This window comes from Leucoraja erinacea, chromosome 20 (assembly GCF_028641065.1).
Source record: "Leucoraja erinacea ecotype New England chromosome 20, Leri_hhj_1, whole genome shotgun sequence".
In the NCBI taxonomy this organism is placed as follows: domain Eukaryota; kingdom Metazoa; phylum Chordata; class Chondrichthyes; order Rajiformes; family Rajidae; genus Leucoraja; species Leucoraja erinaceus.
Window position 1 is genome coordinate 22695315 of NC_073396.1, and position 24677 is coordinate 22719991.

Sequence of the window (24677 nt, forward strand, 5' to 3'; positions counted from 1 at the left end):
ATCTCTGGCGCTGTGAGGAAGCAGATCTACCAGCTGCTCCACTGTGCCACCTGTCTAAATGGTCTAGATTTTATTTTTAACAAATCCTTTGATCTGAAACCAGGAAGTGGCAAGTCAAGCAGAATCGATGAAGGAGGAAATGGAAAGCAATGTTTCAGATCAGTGAACTTCCAACAAAGCAGCAGATGTTAGAGATTGAACAGGGGTTTAAGTAAGTGGAAGAGGCTGACCCAAGAAAGGAAGGTGGTTTATGAATAGACTGCAAGACAGGCATGTTCCACTCTGCAATAAGAGTGATGCAAAGCAACGCAGGAGACAAGGTAGCAGATTGGTCTTAAGAGTAGAACTGAATATGTGCGCACCTTAATGACTCAAAACTGAAGTTTTACACTGCAATAAAGCTGCATTGCTGTATGAAACAATGCACATTAAAGTGTTGGGTTAGTATAATGAATGAACTGCCAGAAGAGGTAGTTGAGGCAGGTACAAAAACACCATGTAAAGACACTTGGATAGGTGCATGGATAGGAAAGGTTTGGTGGGATATACGCCAAATGGGTCTAGCTTAGAGGGGCACCTTGGTCAGCATGGACAAATTGGGCTGAAAGGCCTCCTTCCATACTGAATGACTAAAGGTTGATGCTGAAAACTATTAAAAGTAATTAAGGGCCTGGTGATTGGGGTGGGGAATATCAGCGGTTAGAACATAGAACAGTACAGCACAGGAAGGGGTCTTGGGCCCACAATGTCTGTGCTGTACACTATGGCAAGATAAACCAATCTGATCTGTTTGAACACAATCCAGATCGTTTCTCACATTTGAATTCTCAAGAGTTTCTCATGCAGCTGACCACACATTGCTATGTGTAGTAAACCTCCGATTGTGCTGCATTCTCAAGACTTTGGTGGTGCCAAGGTCTAACACACCTTATTTAAACACATAATGCAGCAAAAATAAATTCTGCAGCAAAATAATAAATACATTCTCCAGCTAACACGGTGACTTACGAGGGAGTAGGAAATAAAGAAATCCGGATTCTGGTTCCAGTCGCAAGCCCACCCACCTTCCTGGAAATGTCAAGGATTAGAGAGCATAGATTTAAGGTGAGAGAAGCAAAGTTTAAAGGAGATGTGCGGGGCAAGGCTTTCTCTTTATGCCGATGGTGGTGGGTGTCTAGAACGTGCTGCCTGGGATGGTGCTGGAGGTAGATATAATAGCGATGTTTAAGAGTCTTTTAAGGCACAAGGAATGGAAGAATATGGATCACATGTAGTAGGGAGGAGATCATGTTCGGCACGGACATTGTGGGCCAAAGTTGCTGTGCTGTACTGATCTATATTCTATATATGCTGACCAGTCTCTCGTCACCTTGCTTGCACAGTTCACCTGTATGTGCCTTGAAACACTCCCAATGCTTAGAGTGCAGAATAAATGCCCGTTTTTATGTTCATAAGTTCAGAAGTCACAGGAGCAGAATTAGGCCATTCAACCCCGCAAGTCTACCCCACCATTCAATCATGCCTGACCTATCTTTCCCTCTGCCTTCTCCATGTAACCTCTGACACACTTACTAATCAAGAACCTGTCAACCTCCACTTTAAAAACACCCCATGACTTGGTCTCCACAGCCGTCTGTGGCAATGAATTTCAGATTCACCACCCTCTGACCAAAGAAATACCACCTCATCTCCTTTCTAAAGGTACAGTATATACTTTTATTCTATGCCTGTGCCCTCTGGTCCTAGACTCTCTCACTGCCACTAGTGCAGGGGTTCCCAACCTTTTTCGTCCCGTTTACCCCTGGCAACTTTTCAAAAGCAAATTTACCCCCATCCTGTTTTGTTCAGTAATTTGAGTTTACATGTCTACCATAATAAAGCAACCGGGAAAGGGGACATTTTAAAATACTGTTTTTAACAAATCCAGAATCAACACATTTACCTCCTGGGTAGGCGAAATTTACCCCCTGGGGTAATTTACCCCAGGTTGGGAACCCTTGCACTAGTGGAAATATCCTCTTCACATTCCCTCTATCCAGGCCTTTCATTCTTCAGTAAGTTTCAATGAGATCTCCCCTCATCCTTTAATACTTAGTTTGGCTGCCGTAAGGCTAGTGTCTGAGCAGCATAGCTGTAACCTTACCTGCATACTCCTGGGGCAACATTGCCCTGTCAATAACTTTCTGAAATGCTTCCATCCAAACACGACGTTCATTTTCTGTCTCACATGCAAACAGGAATTTTCGGTCGGGGGTTACTATGGTGATTCCATATTGCCAATGGTTTCCTTGGGTATTTGGAGGAAGACCGTCCAGAACGCTGTAGCTGTTCTCCTTGCTTCCGATGAACACTTCACCTCGAGCAAAGGCATCCTGCAAACAAGACAACGTGGACTGATTGATTGATTAAAAGATACAGTAGTGGAAACAGGCCCTTTGGCCCATTAGGACCACACCAACTATCGATCACCCGTTCACACTAGTTCTATGTTATCTCACTTGTGTTCCCACTTCCCACACACTAGGAGCAATTTACAGAGGGCCAATTAACCTACAGGCTTGCACGTTTTTGGGATATAGGAGAAAACTCGATAACTCGGAAGAAATCCACAGGGAGAATGTGCAAACGCCACACAGACAGCACACAAGGTCAGGATTGAACCCGGATTGTGAGGCAGCAACTCTACCAGCTATGCCACTGTGCTGCTATTGTAAATGGATTGTTTTTATTTTTAATAAACCCTTTGATCTGTATTGAAGCGGGCCTCAGAAATGCCCATTGATTGTCCAGAGAAGGACAAGATGTGTGCAAAGGAGTTAGTGACTAGAGAAGACCAGTTTCACTCCTAGGATCTGACTCTCTTTCATTACATTGAGAAACATACAGAATTTATTACAGGAGAGGACCACCAAGCTTAAATGGATTTAGGTAGCACTTTTGAACTGGTTTAGAGTTTAAACATGCGGCATAGAAACAGGACCTTTAGCCCACTGAGTCCACGCCAACCATTGATCACCCGTTTGCACTAGTTCTGTGTTACCCACTTCTACATCCACTCCCTACACACTAGGGACAATTTACAGAGACCGATCAAACTACAAACCGTCTCTGGGTTGTGGGGGGAAATTGGAGCACCCGGAGAAAACCCACGCGGTCACAGGGAGAACATGGGAATTCCACACAGACAGCGCCTGATGTCAGGATCAAAACCGGGTCTATGACGCTGTAAGATAGCAGCTTTACCACAGCGCCACTGGGCTGCACGGTCCATGGGCACCCTGGGGGATTTACGGGACCATTGAGCACTGCGGGGGGGGGGGGGGGGGGGGGGGGGGGGATGGGGGTGGAATGTATCCTTAATAAGGATTGTGAAATAGTTATTTAATATTCAGTATTTAATAATATGTGTTTTACTTTGTATTATGGTTTGTTTTTATTATCTTGTATTGTACATAGAATCTTTGGAAATAATTGGTTAAAATTATTATTGGTAAAAAAAAGCCATGCCGCCCAAATGGAAATGTTTAGCTAAAGGATCAAGTTAGCTCCACAATGTTGCTGAGTTACTGTACATAGTGCCGTACTTACCAATGGGTCTTTAAAATACATCAGCCTCCTGTCATCCAGTGTGAACCATCGTTTCTTAAACCCTTCCGTTTGCTGGGGGAAAGCAGAACAAGGTTAGAAATACTGGTGTGATTACCACTGGAAAATTAACATAGAACAGTACAGCACAGGAACAGGCCCATCTGCCCACAATATCTGTGGGAAACATGATGCCAAGTTAAACGTTTAGGTTTATTTTTGTCACGTTTACCGAGATACAGTGCAAAGCTATGTTTGGTATGCTATCCAAACGGATCAGATACACCATGCATAGACACAAGCAGTTCATACTCAAGTACAAATCTCCTTTGCCTGCCTGTAATCCCTATCCCATAATCTGTAAATCAATGTGCCTATCTAAAAGCCTCTTAAATGCTACTAAAAGACTTAAATGTCACTATGACGTGCAATATCTATGGAGATGCAGCCTGACCCGCTAAGTTACTCCAGCACTGTGTCTTTTTGTGTAAACCAGAATCTTTCGGGGGAAACCCAAAGAATTGCATAAGACTTTGAAAAGCGTTGGATGCTAGTGAGTAGTATTTAGCGATGCAGTGATCTGAATTCACAGCTCCTAAATCTTCCCAACGGACTGCAAATCATCAAATTAATTGGATGACTCAAGAAAGTATTAAATAACATGCTTCAAATCACACTGCCGGAGAGGAGACTTAGAATAATATGTGGTCTTCCAGATCTTCCGTTACACTTGTGGGCATCTTGCAGTAAAGCTGCCACAGCCTATTCAACCAAATCTCCTCAACGATACAATGAACAATTTGAATCCCAAATAAGGATTCAAACTTTGTTTCACTTAAGGGAGATTTGTAGCAACAAAGTCTGAAGAACTGTTCTGACCCGAAACATCACCGATCCATGTTCTCCAGAGCTGCTGCCTGACCCGCTGAGCACTCTGTGTGGGATTTTGTAGCATTTGTTTTGGCACTGAAAGGTGGAGTTTATAACACATGCGGGGAAATATTGTCACGTTCACTACGGTTTAATTCATTCAACAATGCCACTAATTGGATGTCAGGGAGACAGAGGAATCACAAGCAGATATGAAACAGACTTACAGGCCCGCCTATCATTGTCCCAGTCCTTACACTAAGCCAACAGTTGTGCAAGGAACTTAGTTTAGTTTAGAGCTACAGCATAGAAACAGACCCTTCGACCCACCATCGATCACCCGCTCAGACTTCTTCTGTTATCCTAAAGCTAGCATTTCTTAACAATAACCGCAGTGTTGGAACTTAGGCCTGGAACATCTGTACAGAGTCCCGTTGCAGTCAGAATGACCATCAGGACAGTAATACCCTCTGTAGATTTATTTTTAATTTTTAGAGATACAGCGCGGAAACAGGTCCTTCGGCCCACCGAGTCTACACTGACCAGCAATCTTCCCATACACTAGCACTATCCTACTCACATTAGGGACAATTTACAATTTTACCAAAGCCAAATAACCTACAAACCTTTATGTTTTTGGAGTGAGAGTGGAAACCGGAGGTTCCGGAGAAAACCCATGCAGGTGGAAAATGTACAAACAAACCGTTGTCGCAACTGACCCCGGGTCTCTGGCACTGTAAGGCATTCCTCTACTCTTTGTAAATCTCCTAACATTTTGTATAGAGATACAGCATCCAAATAGTCCCTTCAGCCCACCGAGTCCATGCTGACCATTGATCACCCGTTCACACTAGTGCTACCTTATCCCACTTTTGCATCTACTCCCTGCACACTAGGGGCAATTTACAGACCAATTGACCTACAAACCTGTACATATTTGTGATGTGGGTGGAAATCGGAGACCCCCAGTGCAAATCTATTACCGACAGTATCCGAGGTAAGCTTCAAACCCGGGTCTCTGCACTCGTGAGGCAGCAGCTCTTTCACCTGCACCACTTTGGCCAGGAAGAAGCTTTATACTCCTTTAAGTTGGTTAGATTCTAGTCTTTCCATGTTTTGCAGAAAATCATGAGGGGAATTGATAGGGTGAATACACACTCTTTTACCCAGGATGAGGGAATCAAGAACCAGGGGGCATAGGTTTAAGGTGAGGGGGAAAATATTTTATAGGAACTTGAGGGGCAACTTTTTCACGAGTTGTGGGCATATCAAGAGTCAAGAGTGTTTTATTGTCAAATGTCCCAGATAGAACAATGAAACTCTTAGAAACATAGAAACATAGAAAACATTCAATATGATCATGGCTGATCATCCAACTCAGTATCCTGTTCCTGCCTTCTCTCCATACCCCCTGATCCCTTTAGCCACAAGCGCCACATCTAACTCCCTCTTAAATATAGCCAATGAACTGGCCTCAACTACCTTCTGCAGCAGAGAATTCCAGAGATTCACCACTCTCCGTGTGAAAAAAGTTTTCCTCATCTCGGTCCTAAATGATTTCCCCCTTATCCTTAAACTATGACCCCTTGTTCTGGATTGCTGCAGCACAACAGAATATGTAATCATAATAAATAATATGATAAATGAGAGAGAAAATAATGTTCAGTGTGTATGTATATACATACTCACACATGTATATATATATTTACACATACACACATACTCAAAAAACAAACAATAACAGTGCAATAATAATAGTCTATTGTAGTTCAGAGCTTATGAGGTTGTAGTGTTTAAAAGGTACACAATAAAAGCTGGAGAAACTCAGCGGGTGCAGCAGCATCTATGGAGCGAAGGAAATAGGCAACGTTTTGGGCCGAAACCCTTCTTCAGACTTGTAGTGTTTAAAAGCCTGATGGCTGAAGGGAAGAAGCTGCTCTGGGTAGGAAAGGTTTATTTAGAGAGATATGGAACAAATGTGAGCAGGTGGGAATAGCGTAGATGGGGCATCTTGGTCGGCAAGGGGAAATTGAACTGAAGGGCGTTTCTGTGCTGTATGACTCTAAGCTATTGAAGCGGATACAATGCTTTCAAGAGACATTTGGAGAGACATATGGGTAGGGAAGGGTGGAGGGGGATGTTGACCAAACGCGGGCAAATGGGCCTAGAACAGAATGTCAACTTGGTCAAGCATGGATAAGGTGGACCGAAGGGCCTGTCTCCACGGTGTATAGCTCTATGGCTCTGACTCTTTCAGAGGAATGTGAATTCAGGGCTTCAATAGCACTGACCAGCAGGTGGAGCCAACGAGCTGAAAGAGGGTCTGGTCCTCTTGATGATGAGAGCAGGAGAGAATCTGTGACCTCAGCATCTCTTTCAACAACAACAATAGCCGGGTGCCCGGGAGTCCCCGAGATATCTCCATCAATGGAAACGAGAGTGAAATGGAGCTGGTTTAAAACTGACCAACTGATCCTCAGCTGATGTAAAAATATTGTTCCTACTTGCAAAAATAATTGATTTGACAAAGGAATTAATCAATATGGATCTCGTAAGTACATCGCTGATAAATGAGCAGCTGTCCAAACAGATGGCACCATGTCAAATCTTGTCTGATATCAGTCCCATACATCAGTTTCCGCTACTTATAACAAGCAAGTTGTAATTGAGTGGGACAAAGGTTTAATTAACATGGAGCATATTTAATTAACCGCCAGGGGAATGCAGTGGGTCAGGCAGCATCTGTGGAGACAAAAGGATGGTCGACAATTTGGGTCAAGACCTTGTATCTGGACCGATAGTGCAGATAGTCACCCGGTTTCCCCGATGTATTTATAGCCCTACGGCCCACCGAGTCCACGCCGACCATCGATCACCCGTTCACACCAGTTCTATGTTATTCCACTCTCTCACCCACTCCTTGCACACTGGAGGCAATTTTTACAGTGGCTCTCAGACCCACATATCTTTGTGGTGTGGGTGGGAAACCCATGCGGTCACAGGGAGAACGTGTAAACTCCACACAGAGAGCACCTGTGGTCACAATCGAACCCGGCTCTACCAGCTGCCCTGATTGCTTGCCAGACCCTTTCTCACCCCTTTACACTGGCCATTAATTGGAAAGGTGCAGGGGAGATTTACGAGGATGTTGCCAGGACTTGAGGGCCTGAGCTGTAAGAAGAGGTTAGGCAGGCTGGGACATTATTATTTGGAGTACAGGAAGCTGAGGGATGATTTTATAGAGGTGTATAAAATCATGAAGGGAATAGATTGGGTGAATCAAGAACCAAAGGACAGAGGTTTAAGGTGAGGAGGGAAGATTTAATAGGAACCTGAGGGGCAATTGTTTCCACACAGAGGGTGGTGGGTATATGAAATGACCTACCAGAGGAGGTCATTGAAGCAGGTACTATAACAGCATTTAAAAGACATTTGGACAGGTACATGGATTGGAAAGGTTTAGAGGGATACGGGCCAAATGTGGGCAGGTGGGCCCAGTATAGATGGGGCACCTGGGTTTGCACGTTTTCCCTTCGACCACGCAGTTTCCTCCCACATCCCAAAGACGTGCGGGTTTGTAGGTCATTTAGTTTCTGTAAATTGCCCCTGGTGTGCAGGGAGTAGATACGCAAGTTGAATAACATAGAACCAGTGTGAATGGGTGATCAGTGGTTGATGTAGACTCAGTGGGCTGAAGGGCCTGTTTCCTTGCTGTGTCTCTAAAACTAAAACTAAAAACATTCCCAAAATCCAAAGATATAAGAGAATGGAAAAGTCTCACTGACCTTCGGACCCGTTTTCTCCATGTATCCTTCCTTTCCATAATTTCTTGTCAACTTTGGTACCAGCTGAAATAAATATTTAAAAAAACAATCAGCATTAATATTAGACAAACATGGATTGTTTTCTCTGGAATGCTAGAGGTTGAGGGAAGAAGTATATAACATTACGAGCAGCATAGATATGGTAGACAGACAGAACCTTTTTCTCAGAATAGTAAAGTCAGATACTGGCAGGCATAGCTTTAAGGTGAGAGGGGTAAAGTTTAAAGGAGATGTGTGAGGCAAGTTTTCTTTTACACGGGGTGATGGTGGAGGTAAGTACAATAGTGAAGTTTAAGGGGATTTTAGATAGCAACATGGATATGCAATGAATGAAAGAATATGGATTCTGTGATAGCAATTGAGATCAGTTTATATTGCCATCATATTCGGCACAAGCATTGTGGGCCAAAGGCCCAGTCCCAGTGCTGCAATTCCAGTCTATTCTCATATTCTTTCAGGAGACTTGAAAGATCAACAGATTTCTCAACGCCTTCATTTCCTTTGGTGTCCAGAGAGTGAAGGGAGATGATGCTGAAGTGAAAGGTTTTATAGATTGTTAACTGTTTCTCTCTCCACAGATACAGCCGGACCTGTTTCCAGCATTTTCCATTTTTATTTCAGTATCTGTTTTAAAAAATTTTTTTAGTGCTGTCATGTCCATCTGACTAGTTAAACCTAACGAATAATTCTTTGGGCAGCACTGTGATGCAGGTGGGGGAACACTGTGATGCAGGTGGGGGAGCACTGTGGGGTCAAGGGCTCTTCCTACGCTATATTTTTCTATGTTAGACTTTAGATACAGCATGGAAATCGGCCCGTCGGCCCACTGAGTCTGCGCTGACTAGCGATCGCCCCGTATACTAGCACTATCCTACACACCAGGGACAATTTACAATTTACAGAAACACGTTCTCCCTGTGAATGCATGGGTTTCCTCCGGGTGCTCTGGTTTCCTCCCACATTCCAAAAGACGTGCATGTTTGTAGTTTAATTCTGTAAGTTGTCCCTAGTGTGTAGGATGGAGCTAGGGTACAGGGTAATCGCTGGTCGGCATGAACTCGATGGATGAAGGGCCTGTTTCCACGTCGTATCTCTAAAAACTATAATAAGAAGCCAATTAGTCCACAAAGTTGTAGGTCTTTGGAATGTGGGAGGAAACCGGAGCACCCGGAATAAAAACCCACGTGGTCACAGGGAGAACACACAAACTCCGTACTGACAGCACCTGTAATCAGGATTGAATCCGGGTTCGGCGCTGTGAGGCAGCAACTCTACCGATGCACCACTGTGCCGCCCCATAATATGGTTGTAATGCTATAGTTGTAATGGAGCAAGATTGTGCCTGTACCTCACTGTATTTGAACATGTGACACTAAACCTGATTTAATGCGATTTGAATACATTTAAAAAACTCACATCAGCGTCGCTGGCTCCAGGGAATGCCACTTGTAAATAATGGAAGCGAGCTGCCCGGATTGCATTGAACCAGTCAACAATCTCCTATTAGGAAAAGGAAAGTATGAGCAGTCCTTGCTTATCCATCCTCACTGTCTGGCTAACTGTCAGAGTGAAGCCACATGCAAATTGGAAGAACAGCACCTCGTATTTCCCTTGGGCAGCTTACAACCCAGCAGTATGAACATTAATTTCTCAAATTTCAAGTAACCCCTGTATTCCCCCCTCCCTCGTCCCCCACCCTAGTAGTTCTACTAGTTCCACTGTTCGCATCCCTGTATCCTTTCGTTATCACCTTGTTCCCAGCCAACAATGGGCCATGATGGACTCCACCCTTCCTTCGTCATCTGTCGTCAATGAGTTCTGGCCTTTTCCTATCTCCAGTTCCCTCGCCTTTACTTTCAGTCTGAAGAAGGGTTCTGACCCAAAGCGTCACCCATCCTTTTTCTCCAGTGATGCTGCCTGACCCGCTGAGTTACTCCAGCACCTTATTTCCTTTTGTGTAAACCAACATCTGCAGTTCCTTTCTTCTTTAAATACAATCGTGAAACTCAAGTATAATAGGTAGAGCAAAGGCAAATACAGTGCAGAATGAGAGCAGTTGTGCAGGGCCCTAGTGAGACCACACCTGGAGTATTGTGTGCAGTTTTGGTCCCCTAATTTGAGGAAGGACATTATTGCTATTGAGGGAATGCAGCATAGGTTTACAAGGTTAATTCCCGGGATGGCGGGACTGTCATATGCTGAGAGAATGGAGCAGCTGGGCTTGTACACTCTGGAGTTTAGAAGGATGAGAGGGAATCACATTGAAACATATAAGATTGTTAAGGGCTTGGACATACTAGAGGCAGGAAACATGTTTCCGATGTTGGGGGAGTCCAGAACCAGGGGCCACAGTTTAAGAATAAGGAGTAAGCCATTTGGAACGGAGACGAGGAAACACTTTTTCTCACAGAGAGTGGTTGGAATTCTCTGCCTCAGAGGGCTGTGGAGGCAGGTTCTCTGGATGCTTTCAAGAGAGAGCTAGATGGGGCTCTTAAAGATATCGGAGTCTGGGGATATTGGGAGAAGGCAGGACTGAGGTACTGATTGGGGATGATCAGCCATGATCACATTGAATGGCGGTGCTGGCTCGAAGGGCCAAATGGCCTACTCCTGCACCTATTGTCTATTGTCTAGAATATACTTCTCAGCATTGTAGCGCACCAGTTCCTGAGACAAAGTCCAATGTCCTCAATGGGGAAGGGGTGAATCAGACAGTATTCTAGATTATGGAATGACCATTCAGAAGCCTGATAATAGAGGGGAAGAAGTTGTTCTTCCAGAGAAACATGGACATTGGTGAACCCACTAAACCTTAGGAATCACACAGTCCACTCTTACTTGAGCATTTTCCAAGATACCAACAACTTCAAAATAAAAACAAGTGTCCACAATCTACCACATATTGCCCAAAATACCCTCAAACTCTTGTACCTGTGTCAAAATAATTCTTCCAATTTCCACAGTACCATTGCCATACCTTTCCATCCTCGTGATAGACAAATATATTCCTTGTGCTGTTGTCTTTTAAATATGTAATTTGCAAGCCGTTTGGGTTCCCTATTTTCGTTGGTTGGAAGGTGGCATTGATTTGTTCCAGCCTTAGAACGGCTTTTGGATCTTTTGCCTGAAGGCCAAACAAAACAAACGATCAACATGGATTCCTGGAACTATCTGGGTTAAGAATCCTTTTCCCAGATTTGAGAATGTTTAAAACCCAATAGTCACGTTTAAAATGATTATACAACATTTATTTAAACTATGTTATTTATCTCTAAATCCAATGTTCTGGACTTTATAGATACAGAACGGAAGCAGGCCCTTCAGCCCACCGAGTCCGCACCAGCCAATGATCACCGCGTACACTAGTACTATCCTACATGCTAGGGACAATTTACAATTTTACCAAAGCCAATTAAGCTGCAAACCTGTACACCTTTGGAGTGTGGAGGAACCCGGAGCACCCGGAGAAAACCCACATGGTCACAAGGAGAACGTACAAACTCCATACACACAGCAACCGTAGTCAGGATCGAACCCGGATCTCTGGCGCTGTAAGGCAGCAACTCTACCGCTGCGCCACTGTGCTGCCCCTTGTTGTTCAATGGCTTCATAGAATGCAAAACCCGAATGATCAGGCTGAGCTGCAGATGTGGCAAGCCTGGGCGAGGGAGGTGAGAAGTCGTATATGCTAGCTGGAAGCTACAGTGAGCTGCTTTTGTGACCACAGTTGGTGCTCGCTGATGTGCAGACAGGTGTCACAAAATGAAAGATGTGGCTTTTACCCATAACCCTTCAACAATCAGTGGGTGTAAGGGATTGAGTGAGCCAGGACACATACACAACAGCAGTGTGGCCAGGACAAGGCCAGGGGCAGTACAGTACCCCAACAGTAGAGTTGCTGCCAAAACGTGGAGGTAGCCCAGACCATCACACAAACCAACTGACTCCATCTACACTTCACGCTGCCTCAGCAAGGTCACCAGCATAATCAAGGACCAGTCTCACCCCAGTCACACCCTCTTCTCCCCTCTCTCATCAGGCAAGAGGTATAGAAACTGTATACCTCCAGATTCAGGGACAGTTTCTTCCCAGCATCCTATCATCAACTAGAGAGCGGTCCTGACCTCATTGGAGACCTGTGGACTATCATTAATCGGACTTTTCCGGACTTTATCTGGCACTAAATGTTATTCCATTCATCCTGTATCTGTACACTGTGGACCGCTCGATTGAAATCCTGTATAGTCTTTCCACTGACTGGTTAGCACACGACAAAAATAGCTTTCCACTGTACCTCAGTACATGTCACAATGATAATAAACTAAAACGAAACTAAAGTTTCACACCGGTTTTGTTTCATCACAATACTGGCAAGACAAGGATACTTAAGCACAGATGATGAATTTGCCAACTTACATCATGTTTGTTGAAATATTTCAGGACGCCTTCTCGCTCAGATAAGATAAACTTCCTGCTTAAGAACTGACCGTTGTCACGCCCTCTCTTCCACAGAAAGCCTTCTCTGTAACCTTGAATGAAACATGACAAGATGAAGGATATGCATCACCGCTCTCCTCACATTAGCAAAGGACTTTGTTTCTGGAGATACAGCATGAAACAGGCCGTTTGGCCCATCAAGTCCACGCCAACCATCAATCAGCCGTGCGCACTAGACCTATGTTGTTTCCACTCCCTACACTCCAGGGGCAATTTACAGAGGTCACTTAACCCACAAACCTGCACGTCTTTGAGATGTGGGAGGAAACGTGGTCACAAGGAGCAGGTGCAAACTGCAGACAGACAGCACCCGAGGTCAGATTGAACCAGAGATTCTGGCCCTGTGACGCAGCAACTCTACCAGCTGCACCAACTGTACCAGATAACCTCAGAGAAATTGGAAAATCAAAGAAAAACAAATGGCGAATGCCAAAAGTCTAATATAGAAACAGAAAATGTTAGAAATACTGTTCCTAATCACTCATTGTCCAGATAACATTGCTCAAGCTTCTCTCCTCAAATGTTGCCAGAGGTTTTTGAGCAGGTTCTGAATTTATTTCAGGTTTCTGACATCTGCTGCTTTTTGGTTTTTGAAGGTCGCATGGACAGGATGAGATGAAGAGAGGAGGGAAGAGGGATCTGTAGACCATAAGCATTTGGCCTCACTGTATGATGCGATAATGAATGTAAATTCTACACGACTAACCGACAAGACCATGTTTCACTATCTCCCTATACTTTCCCCATTGACGAGAAAGCTGATGATGCTGACAGTTAGTTCATCAAGGATCATGAGTGTTTAATTGTCTCCTGAACCAGGACCGCAACACTGAAATTCTTACTTGCCGTAGCTTTACAGGCGAATTAACTCAGCAACACAACAAATAACTGCACAATAAACAATAATACAATAAATGATCAGTTATGTAGAAACAAGGAACCACAGATGCTGGTTTACAAAAAAGACACAAAATGTTTGAATAACTCAGCGGGTCAGGCAGCATCCCTGGAGAACATAGCCTGGTGATGTTTTGGGTCAGAACCCTTCTTCAGACTGATGTGGGATGTGGGAGGAAACCGGAGCACCTGGAGGAAACCCACACAGTCACAGGGAGGATGTGCAAACTACACACAGACAGCACCGGAGGTCATTATTGAACCTCAGTCTCTGGCACTGTGAGGCAGAGCTCTACCAGCTGCACCACTGTGTCGCCCGGAGGTATCTTGGTAAGCATGGCTGAGTTGGGCTGAAAGGTCCATTTTCACAGTCTATAACTGATGAATGTATTTGCCCCACACATACAGTGTGTATTCTGCCATGTGTTGTGTTGTGATAGTGGATAGTGCCGTGTGTTGTGTTTTAATAGTTGCTGCTGCAACTAAACAGAGAGCCACAGGTGAGTGTTCCACTGCACATGCTGTAAATGTTTGAAAAACTAAGCAAAAGAACATTTGAACCTTTATAAATTTGTTTGGCTTCATTTTAACTGATGAGAGAATATTTAGCGTTTTGGGTTGGTACCTTCCTACAGAATGATTGTAGTTGGGGGGAGAATCTAGAAGAGAGATGAGGGCGGGGCAAAGCCAGGTAAGTGATACATGGGGATAGACTCAAAAGCTGGAGTAACAGCATCTCTGGAGAAAAGGAATAGGTGACGTTTCGGGTCGAGACCCTTCTTTCTCCAGAGACGCTGCCTGACCCGCTGAGTTACTCTAGCATTTTGTGTCTATCTTCGTTTTAAATTAGCATCTGCAGTTCCTTCCTGCACAAGCGATACATGGATACAGGTGCATTGGGTTTTGACTGGCAGATGGATTGACAAAGGCCAGAGTTGGGGAGAAGACAAAAGGCTGCAAGGAGATAAGGAGAGATAAGGTGTGAAATGTGAAGCCAGAGGAAGGGATAGTTCATAAATTATAGGAGTTATAGTCTGGTTTATTTTAGCTTTGACATCCGTCATGGAAAACCTTTTGCAAAGCACCACGCTTTTGTTCAAAGTATTCACCAATTTTTGGAGTATTGTGTTCAGTTCTGAGCACCATGTTTATAGCAAGGATGTTGTCAAGCTACAAAGGGTACAGAGAAGATTTACGAGGATGTTGCCAGGACTCGTGGGCCTGAGCTAGGGGGAGACGTTGAGCAGGCTATTTCTTGGTGCACAGGGGGATGAGAGGTGATCTTATAGAGGTGTACAAAATCATGAGAGGAATAGATCGGATAGTTGCACAGAGTATTTTGCCCAGAGTAGGGGAATTGAGAACCAGAGAACATAAGTTTAAGTTGAGGGGGGAAAGATTTATAGGAACCCGAGGACTAACTTTCTCACATAAAGGGTGGTGTGAAAATGAAAGGAACGAGCTGCTGGAGGAGGTAGTTCCTGTCACAATATTTGAGAAACGTTTGGACAGGTATATCGATAGGACAGGGTTAGAGGGATATGGGCCAAATGCAGGCAGGCGGGACTAGTGTTGATGGGACATGTTGTTGTGGGCAAGTTGGGCCGAAAGGCCTGTTTCCATGCTGTATAACTCTAACTTGACCCACGGCCCAGCCATTCAACACAATCATATGTTTATACGTGGGTCACAAACTCTGAAACAGAAAATAGCGGAAAAAACCCAGCAGGTCTGGCAGCATCTGCGGAAAGAAAGACAAGGAACATTTCAGCTCTGAGACACTCTGATAGAACTGGGAAAGAGAGATGCAAGGGTTTACAGTTGGAAGAAAGGTGGAGGAGGAACTCATAGATCAAAGGGAATATCTGTGAAAGGATGTCTTTCCCTTTACCAACTGCAGAGGTTTAATAAAAATTGTCATCAGCACCGAGTCTGTGCTCAATATCACTCCATGGTTTCCCCAACCTCCCACCCATGTGCAGCTGTGCTTTATTTATGGGGTCTTTTGATCTGGTGCCAGGGCACAAATTCGGGCAGTCAGCAGTGCTCCAACCCAGCCAAGCTCAAAAATAAACCTTGCCCCATGAAACAGTTATTCCTGAATGACATTCTCACCAATTGCTTATTGCCTGTCTGCCAGCCATTGTGCTGTACCTCGGGCACTTCCTCTGGCAGCTCGGTTCACACCCTCTGTGGAAACAAATGCTGCCCTGGGATCCCTTACAAATCTTTCCTCTCACCTTAAACCTATTTCACACAGAGGACGATGGGCACGTGGAACGAGCTGTCAGAGGAGGTATTTGGGACGAAACCGGAGCACCCGCAAGTAACTCACGTGGTCACGGGTAGAAAGTGCAAACACTACACACAGACAGCACCCGACGTCAGCATCGAACCCGAGCCCCTGGCGCTGTGAGGCAGCAGCTCTACCAGCTGCCCTCTTTGACAAGATGCCGAACACACAGATTGTGATCCAGTCAAACCTTTCTGCCTTAAGAATAAGGGATAAGCCATTTAGAACGAAGATGAGGAAACGCTTTTTCACACAGAGAGTTGTGAATCTGTGGAATTCTCTGCCTCAGAGGACAGCGGAGGCCAGTTCTCTGGATACTTTCAAGAGAGAGCTAGATAGGGCTCTTAAAGATAAAGGAGTCAGGGGATATGGGGAGAAGGCAGGAACGGGGCACTGATTGTGGATGATCAGCCATGATCACATTGAATGGCGGTGCTGGCTCGAAGGGCCGAATGGTCTACTCCTGCACCTGTTGTCTATTGTTTATTCCCCACATCTACACATTGCTGAAAGAATGACTGATCAGGTGGGCAGGACCTGTCAGAAGAATATCTGATGACAGAATAGCAGAGAAGCAACTTTATTGGGAGCATCCTGAGGGCAAATGATCACACGGTGAAGAGATAAAGAGATTCAAAGCCTCTTAGAACATCCCTGAAGAGGTTCAGCATTGACACATGCCACTGGGAACAGCAAACATTGGATCTGCCTGTTTGGAGAACCCACGTTAAAGGTGGTTTCATAGAGGCACCAAGCATGGGAACAGGCCCTTCAGCCCAACTCATCCATGCTGACCAAGGTGCCTCACCTACGCTAGTCCCACTTGCCTGTGTTTAGCCCATATCCCTCCAAACCTTTCCTACCCATGCACCTGCCCAAGTAACTTTTAAATTCTATCATAGTACCTGCCTCAACTACCTCCCCTTGGTTCTTGGTTTCTTGGTCCTCCAAAATATTCCAAATGGAATTTAAACTGGAGGTGGTGAAGGGAGGGCTTAAGCCAGAAAGGGTTATTGGGAAGAAAGAGCTACTTTAAATTTAGTTGCATCTGGTTGGGTAACTATAGTAGGGTGGAGATTATTCCATGCTTTAATTGTGCGGGGGAAGAACGAATTGCTGTACACATCTGTCTTTGTAGCTGGGATCACAAATTGGATCGAATGCCCTCGTCTGCTCCTAATTGGTTTAGGTTTGGTGTGGGTCTTGTAATCTATGTCGAGCTGACCATTTAGTTCATTCCAAGTACCCAACACCCTGGTGCAGCGGTAGAGTTGCTGCGTTACAGGACCAGAGACCCAGGTTCGATCCTAACTACGGGTGCTGCCTGCAGGGAATTTGCACATTTTCCCTGTGACCACGTGGATTCTTTTATGGGTGTCCGTTTTAGTCCCACATCACAAAGACATGCAGGTTTGTAGGTTAATTGGCTTCTGTAAATTGTTCTTAGTGGGAAGAATAGAACTAGTGTATGGGGGATCATTGGTCGGCGTGGACTTGATGGGCCGAAGGGCCTGTTTCACGCGGTGTCTCTAAAACTAAAACTCTCTAAGTGAAAATGTTGCCCCTCAGTTTCGTATTAAATTATGACCCTCTCATCTTATGACCCTCTTGTTTTTGATTCCCTTACCCTGGGTAAAAGACATTCACCCTAGCTATTCTCATCATGATATTACACACCTCTATAAGATCATCCCCCAGCTTCCTACACTCCAAGCCTCTCCCACCTCTCCCTATAGCTCAGGCCCTCAAGTTCTGGCACCATCCCCATAAATCTTCTCTGTACTATTTCCAGCTTAATGGTGCTCGTATATATAAGGAAGCTAGAATGGAGGAACCAAATAATTTAATGTTTAATTTAGAGAAACAGGCCCTTCGACCCTTCGCTGACCTTTGATCTCCCATTCACACTCGTTCTATGTTATCCTACTTTTTCATCCACACCCTACATACTGGGGTCAGTTTACAGAGGCCACTTAACCTACCAACCCGCATGTCTATGGGATGTGGTTGGGGAATAGGAGGACCCAGAGGAAATCCGCGCAGTTACAGGTAGAACATGCAAACTCCACACGGTCAGCATCCAGGGTCAGGATCGAACCCGAATCTCTGGTGCTGTGAGGCAGCATGCCTACTGGCTGTGCCACAGTGCGGCCCCAAAACGGAAAAGAAAATCTCAAACATCAAGAACCACTGTTGCTACAGCATCCATGGGCATCTGTCATCTGTGTGCAAGGAAACTTCAAGCGTAGATTGGTCTAATCAACAATCTTGTGAAAAAGCAACGTGATAAATTAGGTGCCATGGTCTTACTAGCGAAGAAGACTGCAACAAGTGGTGGATACTGCCCCGTCCACCACTGAAGAGATCTACAGGAGTCTCTGCCTCAAAAAGGCAGCCAGCATCAGAGACCCACACCACCCTGGCCACACTCTCATTTCACTCCTGCCATCAGAAAGAAGGTATAGAAGCCTGAAAATTGTAACGTCCAGGTTCAGGAGCAACTTCTTCCCTGCTCCCATCAGGCCATTAGACACTACAAACTCCAAATAAGCTCTGAACTACATATTGTCCCTCTGTCTCTGTCTCTGACTGTAAATATATATATATTATGTGGGTGTGTATATATATATATATAAATATAAACCCACACAATTGTGCTACTGCAAGTAAGAACTTCATTGCTCTGTCTGGGACATAAAGCAATAAAACACTATTGACTAAGTGATGAACAACTGCAACCACAAAGGAATGCACAGCTCAATATTAGAAGTAAGAAAACTGACATATTCCTTCAGTCAGTCTCAGATTTTGCTGTTAAGTGGTACGTTAATTAAATTAAATTAACTGCTGAATGGTAGCACGTTATAAAACATCCTAGTTGGGTCATTCTCTTTCAGTTTAAGTGATGCGTGTGAACCATTGGCTGATGGAGCATTTAATATTCTCTGACACCAGTAAGCATGGATCATTATCCATTTCATTACCAAAGCCCCGTGTCATCACCAACTGAGAGATCAGGTCCAAGACGTGACATATATTGTGAAAGACAAGATCTCTGGCACTGTGGCTGAATGGAAACATAAATAAAGTCCACCGATGCCTCTACTTGCTTAGAACATTGAGGGGATTCAGTATGTTTAGTTTTCAGTTTTAGTTTAGAGATACAGCATGGAAACAGGCCTTTTGGCCCACTGAGTCTGGGTTGACCAATGATCACCCGTACACTAGTTCTATCATGCACATTAGGAATAATTTACTGAGGCCAATTAACCTACAAACTCGCATCTCTTGAGAGAGTGGGAGGAAACTGGAACACCCGGAGAAAACCCATGCTGTCATCGGGAGAACATGCAAACTCTGTACAGACAGACCTTGTAGTCAGGATCAAACCTGGGTCTCTGGCGCTGTGATTTAGCAAATCTACCGCTGCATTGGCTGAATCTCTCTTGAGCGTCCACAGGTGTACAGTAGAGAGCATATTGACTGGTTGCATCACGGCCTGGTTCAGTAACACGAACGGCCAGGAACACAGGAGATTACACAAAGTGGTGAACGTTGCCCGGTCCATCACGGGTACTGACCTCACCACCATTGAAGGGATCTACAGGTGTCACTGCCTCTAAAAGGCAGCCAGCATCATTAAGGACCCACACCACCCTGGCTAGACACAAAAAGCTAAGAGTAACTCAGCTGGACAGGCAGCATCTCTGGAGCGAAGGAATGGGTGACGCTTCGGGTCGAGACCCTTCTTCAGACTGGTTAGGGATAAGGGAAAGGAAAGATAAAGACGGTGAATAATGAATGAAAGATATGCAGAAAAATGATAAAGGAAACAGGCCATTGTAAGCCGTTTGTAGGGTGACCATGGAAATGAGAAGCTGGTGTGCCTTGGGTAGGAGAGGGATAGAACGAGAGAGGGAGTGCCGGGGCTACATGAAGTGAGTGATATCAATATTACCGCTGGGCAGTAAGCTGCCCAAGTGAAATATGAGATACTGTTCCTCCAATTTGCGTTTAGCCTCACTTTGACAATGGAGGAGACCGAGGGCTGAAAGGTCTGTGTAGGAATGGGAAGGAGAATTAAAGTGTTCAGCAACTGGGAATTCAGGTTGGTTCACATGGGCTGAGCAAAGGTGTTACGCGAAACATCGGCCAGTCTGCTTTTGGTTTCGCCGAGGTACATGTGTCCACATCTTGAACAACGGTTACAGTAAACGATGAGGCCAAACGCAGAATGGACGATCGTTTCACAGAACACTTCTGCTTAGCCCGCATTCCCTTCATCATCGTTACATCGTTGCATATCTTTCACTCATTGTTCTTTATCTCTCCACATCACCTTCTATATCTCTCGTTTCCCTTAACCCGAACCAGTCTGAAGAAGGGTCTCGACCCGAAATGTCATCCATTCCTCTCCAGAGATGCTGCCTGTCCTGCTTTTCCAGCTTTTTGTGTCTATCTTCGGTTTAAACCAGCATCTGCAGTTCCTTGTTACAAAAAACCACCCTGGCCACCCTCTCATTTCTGTCGGGAAGAAGGCCTAAGAGTCTAAAAACAATGACTTCCAGGCTCAGGAACAGCTGCTTTCCCAACAACCATCAGGCTCTTGAACACTATAAACACCAACTAAACTATGGACTGTCTTAGTTGCACTAGGACTCGGGGCTTTTATTTTTTGCACTAATATTGTTTTTTTTACATTGAACAGTGTTTGATTATTATGTTATCTGTTGCGTACTGTGCTTTTAGACCTTTTGTGCTGCTGCAAGTAAGAACTGCATTCCTCCATCTTGGTACATATGACAATTAAACACTTTTGCCTCTTGAATATATCCAAGAAATGAAATCTCTCAATATGTGGTAGTCCTTTTCCCTGTGTTCCTTTCATTTCAATTTCTTATCTATGATTTAACACAACATTTAAAACATATCTTCAGCATCTCTAGGAATTGTTTATTTATTTGTTTGGGAATCTACTGTCCATTACTTATGGCCCTTGAGATGATAGCATGCGGTCTTCTTGAACTGCCTAAGTCCATGTCATGAAGATCCTCCCATAATGCCATTGGAGATATCCAAGACCTAATGAAGAACGAGTGATACATTGGGATAGTACATGTTCTAGGAGCACAATTAGGCCATTTGGTCCATCGTCTACTCCACCATTCAATCATGACTGATCTATCTTTTCCTCTCAACCACATTCTCCTGCCTTTACTCCGTAACCCCTGACACCCTTACTAATCACACTACTAAATAGTGGACAACTTGCAAAGCAAACACTGTAATGGATGACATTCCCATTAGGGTCCCGCTCTGGGCGGTAGTTGGACATGTTTAGAAGGTGCTGTCAGAATCCCCTGGGCAAGACACTGCAGTGCATTCTGTACACAGTGTACATGCTGCAGCCACAGTTTTGGTGGACAGAGTGAGCATTGTGTTAATCAAGTAGTCTCCTTTGTTCTGGATGGTGCTAAATTTTCAGCTGATACCTCCTCTCACCACAGATGCTGCCTGGTTTCCTGTGCACCTCCACCCTGTTTTATTTGTTGTGAGAGGAGCTACAACAGTATTTATGTAGCTCCCCATGGACATTTAACCACAGTAAGGCTCTCAATATCCAGCAACGATGGTGCCCAAGCTATGCTACTCTTTGCGTGCTGGTCTGAAGAAAGGTCTCGCCCTGAAACATCGCAAATCCATATTCTCCAGAGATGATGCCTGACCTGCTGAGTCACTCCAACACTTTGTGTCCTTTGGTGCCCTAAATTTCTTCTTTCTTGCTATTAACTTCTGGTTTACTGCACAGAGATTGTGCAGAACAAGGTCCAATTTCTACCAAAGTTGGCTTGGTATGTGTTATACCGCTCATCGGGGTGACACGCAGGCTCCAATCTGCCTGTTGTAAACCTCTGGTTAATGATTCTAGGCTGGTATATGCCTGATCCAACCTTGCTATGTAAAGACCCAGTATGTCTCATTCACCCATCAATTCTCTTCCAAGCACAACACAGGAGGCTGTTGCCTCACCATGCTGCTAAAAATAAACCTGTATAAATATTGCATCACCTTCCCCAATGACTGGATTCTACAACGGCTCACACTTCAATTATAGAAATGAAAAGGAAGGTCGAGGTGATAAAGGGTCAGTTCACCAGAAGCTGCAAAAATAAATCTTGCTGCTCACGGATTGATCAAAGTCGTCCTCATGAATTACAACGAGATGATGCAAACATGTTCATCTGCAAAGTCTGACCTTCATCTGCAAAAGTGCACAAAGCGCTGGAGTAACTCAGCGGGTCAGGCAGCATCTCTAGAGAGCAAGGACAGGTGACGTTTCGCATCGAGCCCCTTGCTTAGGCGGATGGTGGGGAGGTGGGGGCGGGGGAGACAAAAGCTGGACATAACATGGCAGGTATTAGGAGGACACAGGCGAGGGGGGGTTGTGATAGACAGATAGTGGCACAAAGGCCAGACTTCAGGCCAGCTCCCTTTCCCCCCAATGCACACCCCTCCTTGGGTAAAAATATCAACTATCCAGGTTCTCCAGAGATGCTGCCACACCTGTTGAGTTACTCCAACACTTTGTGTCTTTCTTTATTAACCAGCATCTGCAGTTCCCTGTGTCTCCATTTAAATAGGAAGTGCATCTTTATCAGTCCTGGTGGGTATCAGGTAACGAGGTCAGAGTTACACAGACTTTTGTCAGTGCAACACTGACTCAAGGGCGATCACAGTGGCGCAGCGGTAGAGTTGCTGCCTTACAGCGAATGCAGCGCCGGAGACCCGGGTTCGCTCCTGATTACGGGTTCTGTCTGTACGAAGTTTGTGCGGTCTCCCCGTGACCTGCGTGGGTTTTCTTCGAGATCTTTGGGTTCCTCCCACACTCCAAAGACGTACAGGTTTGTAGGTTAGACTGAAGAAGGGTCTCGACCCGAAACGTCACCCATTCCTTCCCTCCAGAGATGTTGCCTGACCCGCAGAGTTACTCCAGCATTTTGTGTGTACCTTCGATTTTAACCAGCAGTTCTTTCTTACACAGGTTTGTAGGTTAATTAGCTAGGATGTTAATGTGCGGGGATCGCTGGTCGGTGCGGACCAGGAAAGGGGTACTGATGTTGGATGATCAGTCATGATCATAATGAATGGCGGTGCTGGCTCGAAGGGCCGAATGGCCTACTCCTGCGTCTATTTTTCTATGTTTCAACATGGTCCAAAGAATCAGGGGCGGCACGATGGTGTAGCGATAGAGTGGCTACCTTATAACGCCAGAGACCCGGGTTCAATCCTGAGTATTGGCGCCGTCTGTACGGGGTTTGTACGTCCTCCCTGTGACCGCGTGGGTTTTCCCTGGGTGCTCCCGTTTCCTCCCACACTCCAAAGATGTACAGGTTTGTAGGTTAATTTGCTTTGGTAAAAACGGTAAATTGTCCCTAGTGCGTAGGATAGTGCTAGTGTACGGGGATTGCTGGTTGGCGTGTACTCGAACGGATTTGCAATGATTCAGGTCGGGACCCTTCTTCAGACCAGCACGCAAAGAGTTGGCGCCGAAGGGCCTGTTTCCCTGCTGTATCATTAAACTAAACTAAATGTAAAATTTGGAATTATTCACGTGTGGAATTAAACTGAAGTGTAGCTCAGTTAACTACATAGATCCATCTCGACTGCAGGGACTCAAGCTAGCACTGAACCACTTTCATTTTTGCTGCATCTTCATGCATTATTTAAAATGCTCTATAGTCCCCCAAGGGCTGACCTTAATATTTGTATTCAGGAACACACACTTCTGTAAGGGTCCTTGTCATGCATAGTTCATCCCGAGCAGCTCCGTCACAGAGGACTCTCGGATTTACGGACTGTTCCCAGGACACACTTGGAGACGGACATCAAGTGCTGCTGGAAGATCATCGACTCGGTGAAAGACGCTCTTTGGTCGGCCCAAACCTTGTTGATCTCCCAGCAGAGCGAGATGTCCATCAGGGAATGTTGCCGACTGGCCTGATCCAGACTGCAGGAGTACGTGCTGAGGGACGTACTGAAGCTCGGTGCAGCCAACACCAAGGCTCTGTGGGGTGAGGACCACAGTCTAGGGTCCTTCTGCTGCTGGGCATTGGGGGGCAGGGTGTGGTGGAGACACCCCTCAAATAGGGGAAGGGATATCACCCCAGGGGGCCACATGAGTGGCAAGGGTGTTTTAGTTTAGAATTAAACTAAAAAACAGAAACAGACCCTTCACCTCGCCAATCAATTTAAGGGGTGGTGCAGTGGCGCAGCAGTAGAGTTGTTGTTTTACTGTGCTGGAGACACAGGTTCGATCCTGACTATGGCAGTCGTTGCACAGAACTTGTACTTTTTCCCTGTGACCACGTGGGTTTTCTCCGGTTTCCTCCCACATTCCAAAGACGTACAGGTTTGTCGGTTAAATGGATTCAGTAAAAATTGTAATTTGTCCCTAGCGTGTTGGATAGTGCTAGTACACGGTATTCACTGGTCAGCGTGGACTCAGTGAGCCGAAGGAAGAACTGAAGGATGGTTCCGACACAAAAAAAACACCTCTTCTTATTCTCCAGAGATGCTGCGTGACCCGCTGTGTTACTCCAGCACCTTGTATCTATCTTACCATAATTAGTAGTTTTATTGGACAACTAAGCTGCACGTGCAACACTCATTACCAGAATATTATATAGATTGGAATTAAACATTTATGGAAT

At 45.1% G+C, this 24677-nt stretch overlaps 1 protein-coding gene across 1 annotated transcript in view; it reads right to left on the minus strand.

The window, feature by feature from the left end:
* The window catches only part of LOC129706958 (arf-GAP with dual PH domain-containing protein 1-like), a 120690-nt gene that overhangs the window by 2868 nt on the left and 93145 nt on the right, over positions 1 to 24677 (minus strand). The window contains exons 5-10 of the mRNA XM_055651643.1: positions 12696 to 12808; positions 11257 to 11403; positions 9696 to 9779; positions 8241 to 8303; positions 3589 to 3660; positions 2144 to 2372 (exon numbers count right to left, since the gene is read on the minus strand). Of these exons, the coding sequence (XP_055507618.1) occupies positions 2144 to 2372; positions 3589 to 3660; positions 8241 to 8303; positions 9696 to 9779; positions 11257 to 11403; positions 12696 to 12808 (708 nt within the window). The remainder of the gene's footprint in view (positions 1 to 2143; positions 2373 to 3588; positions 3661 to 8240; positions 8304 to 9695; positions 9780 to 11256; positions 11404 to 12695; positions 12809 to 24677) is intronic.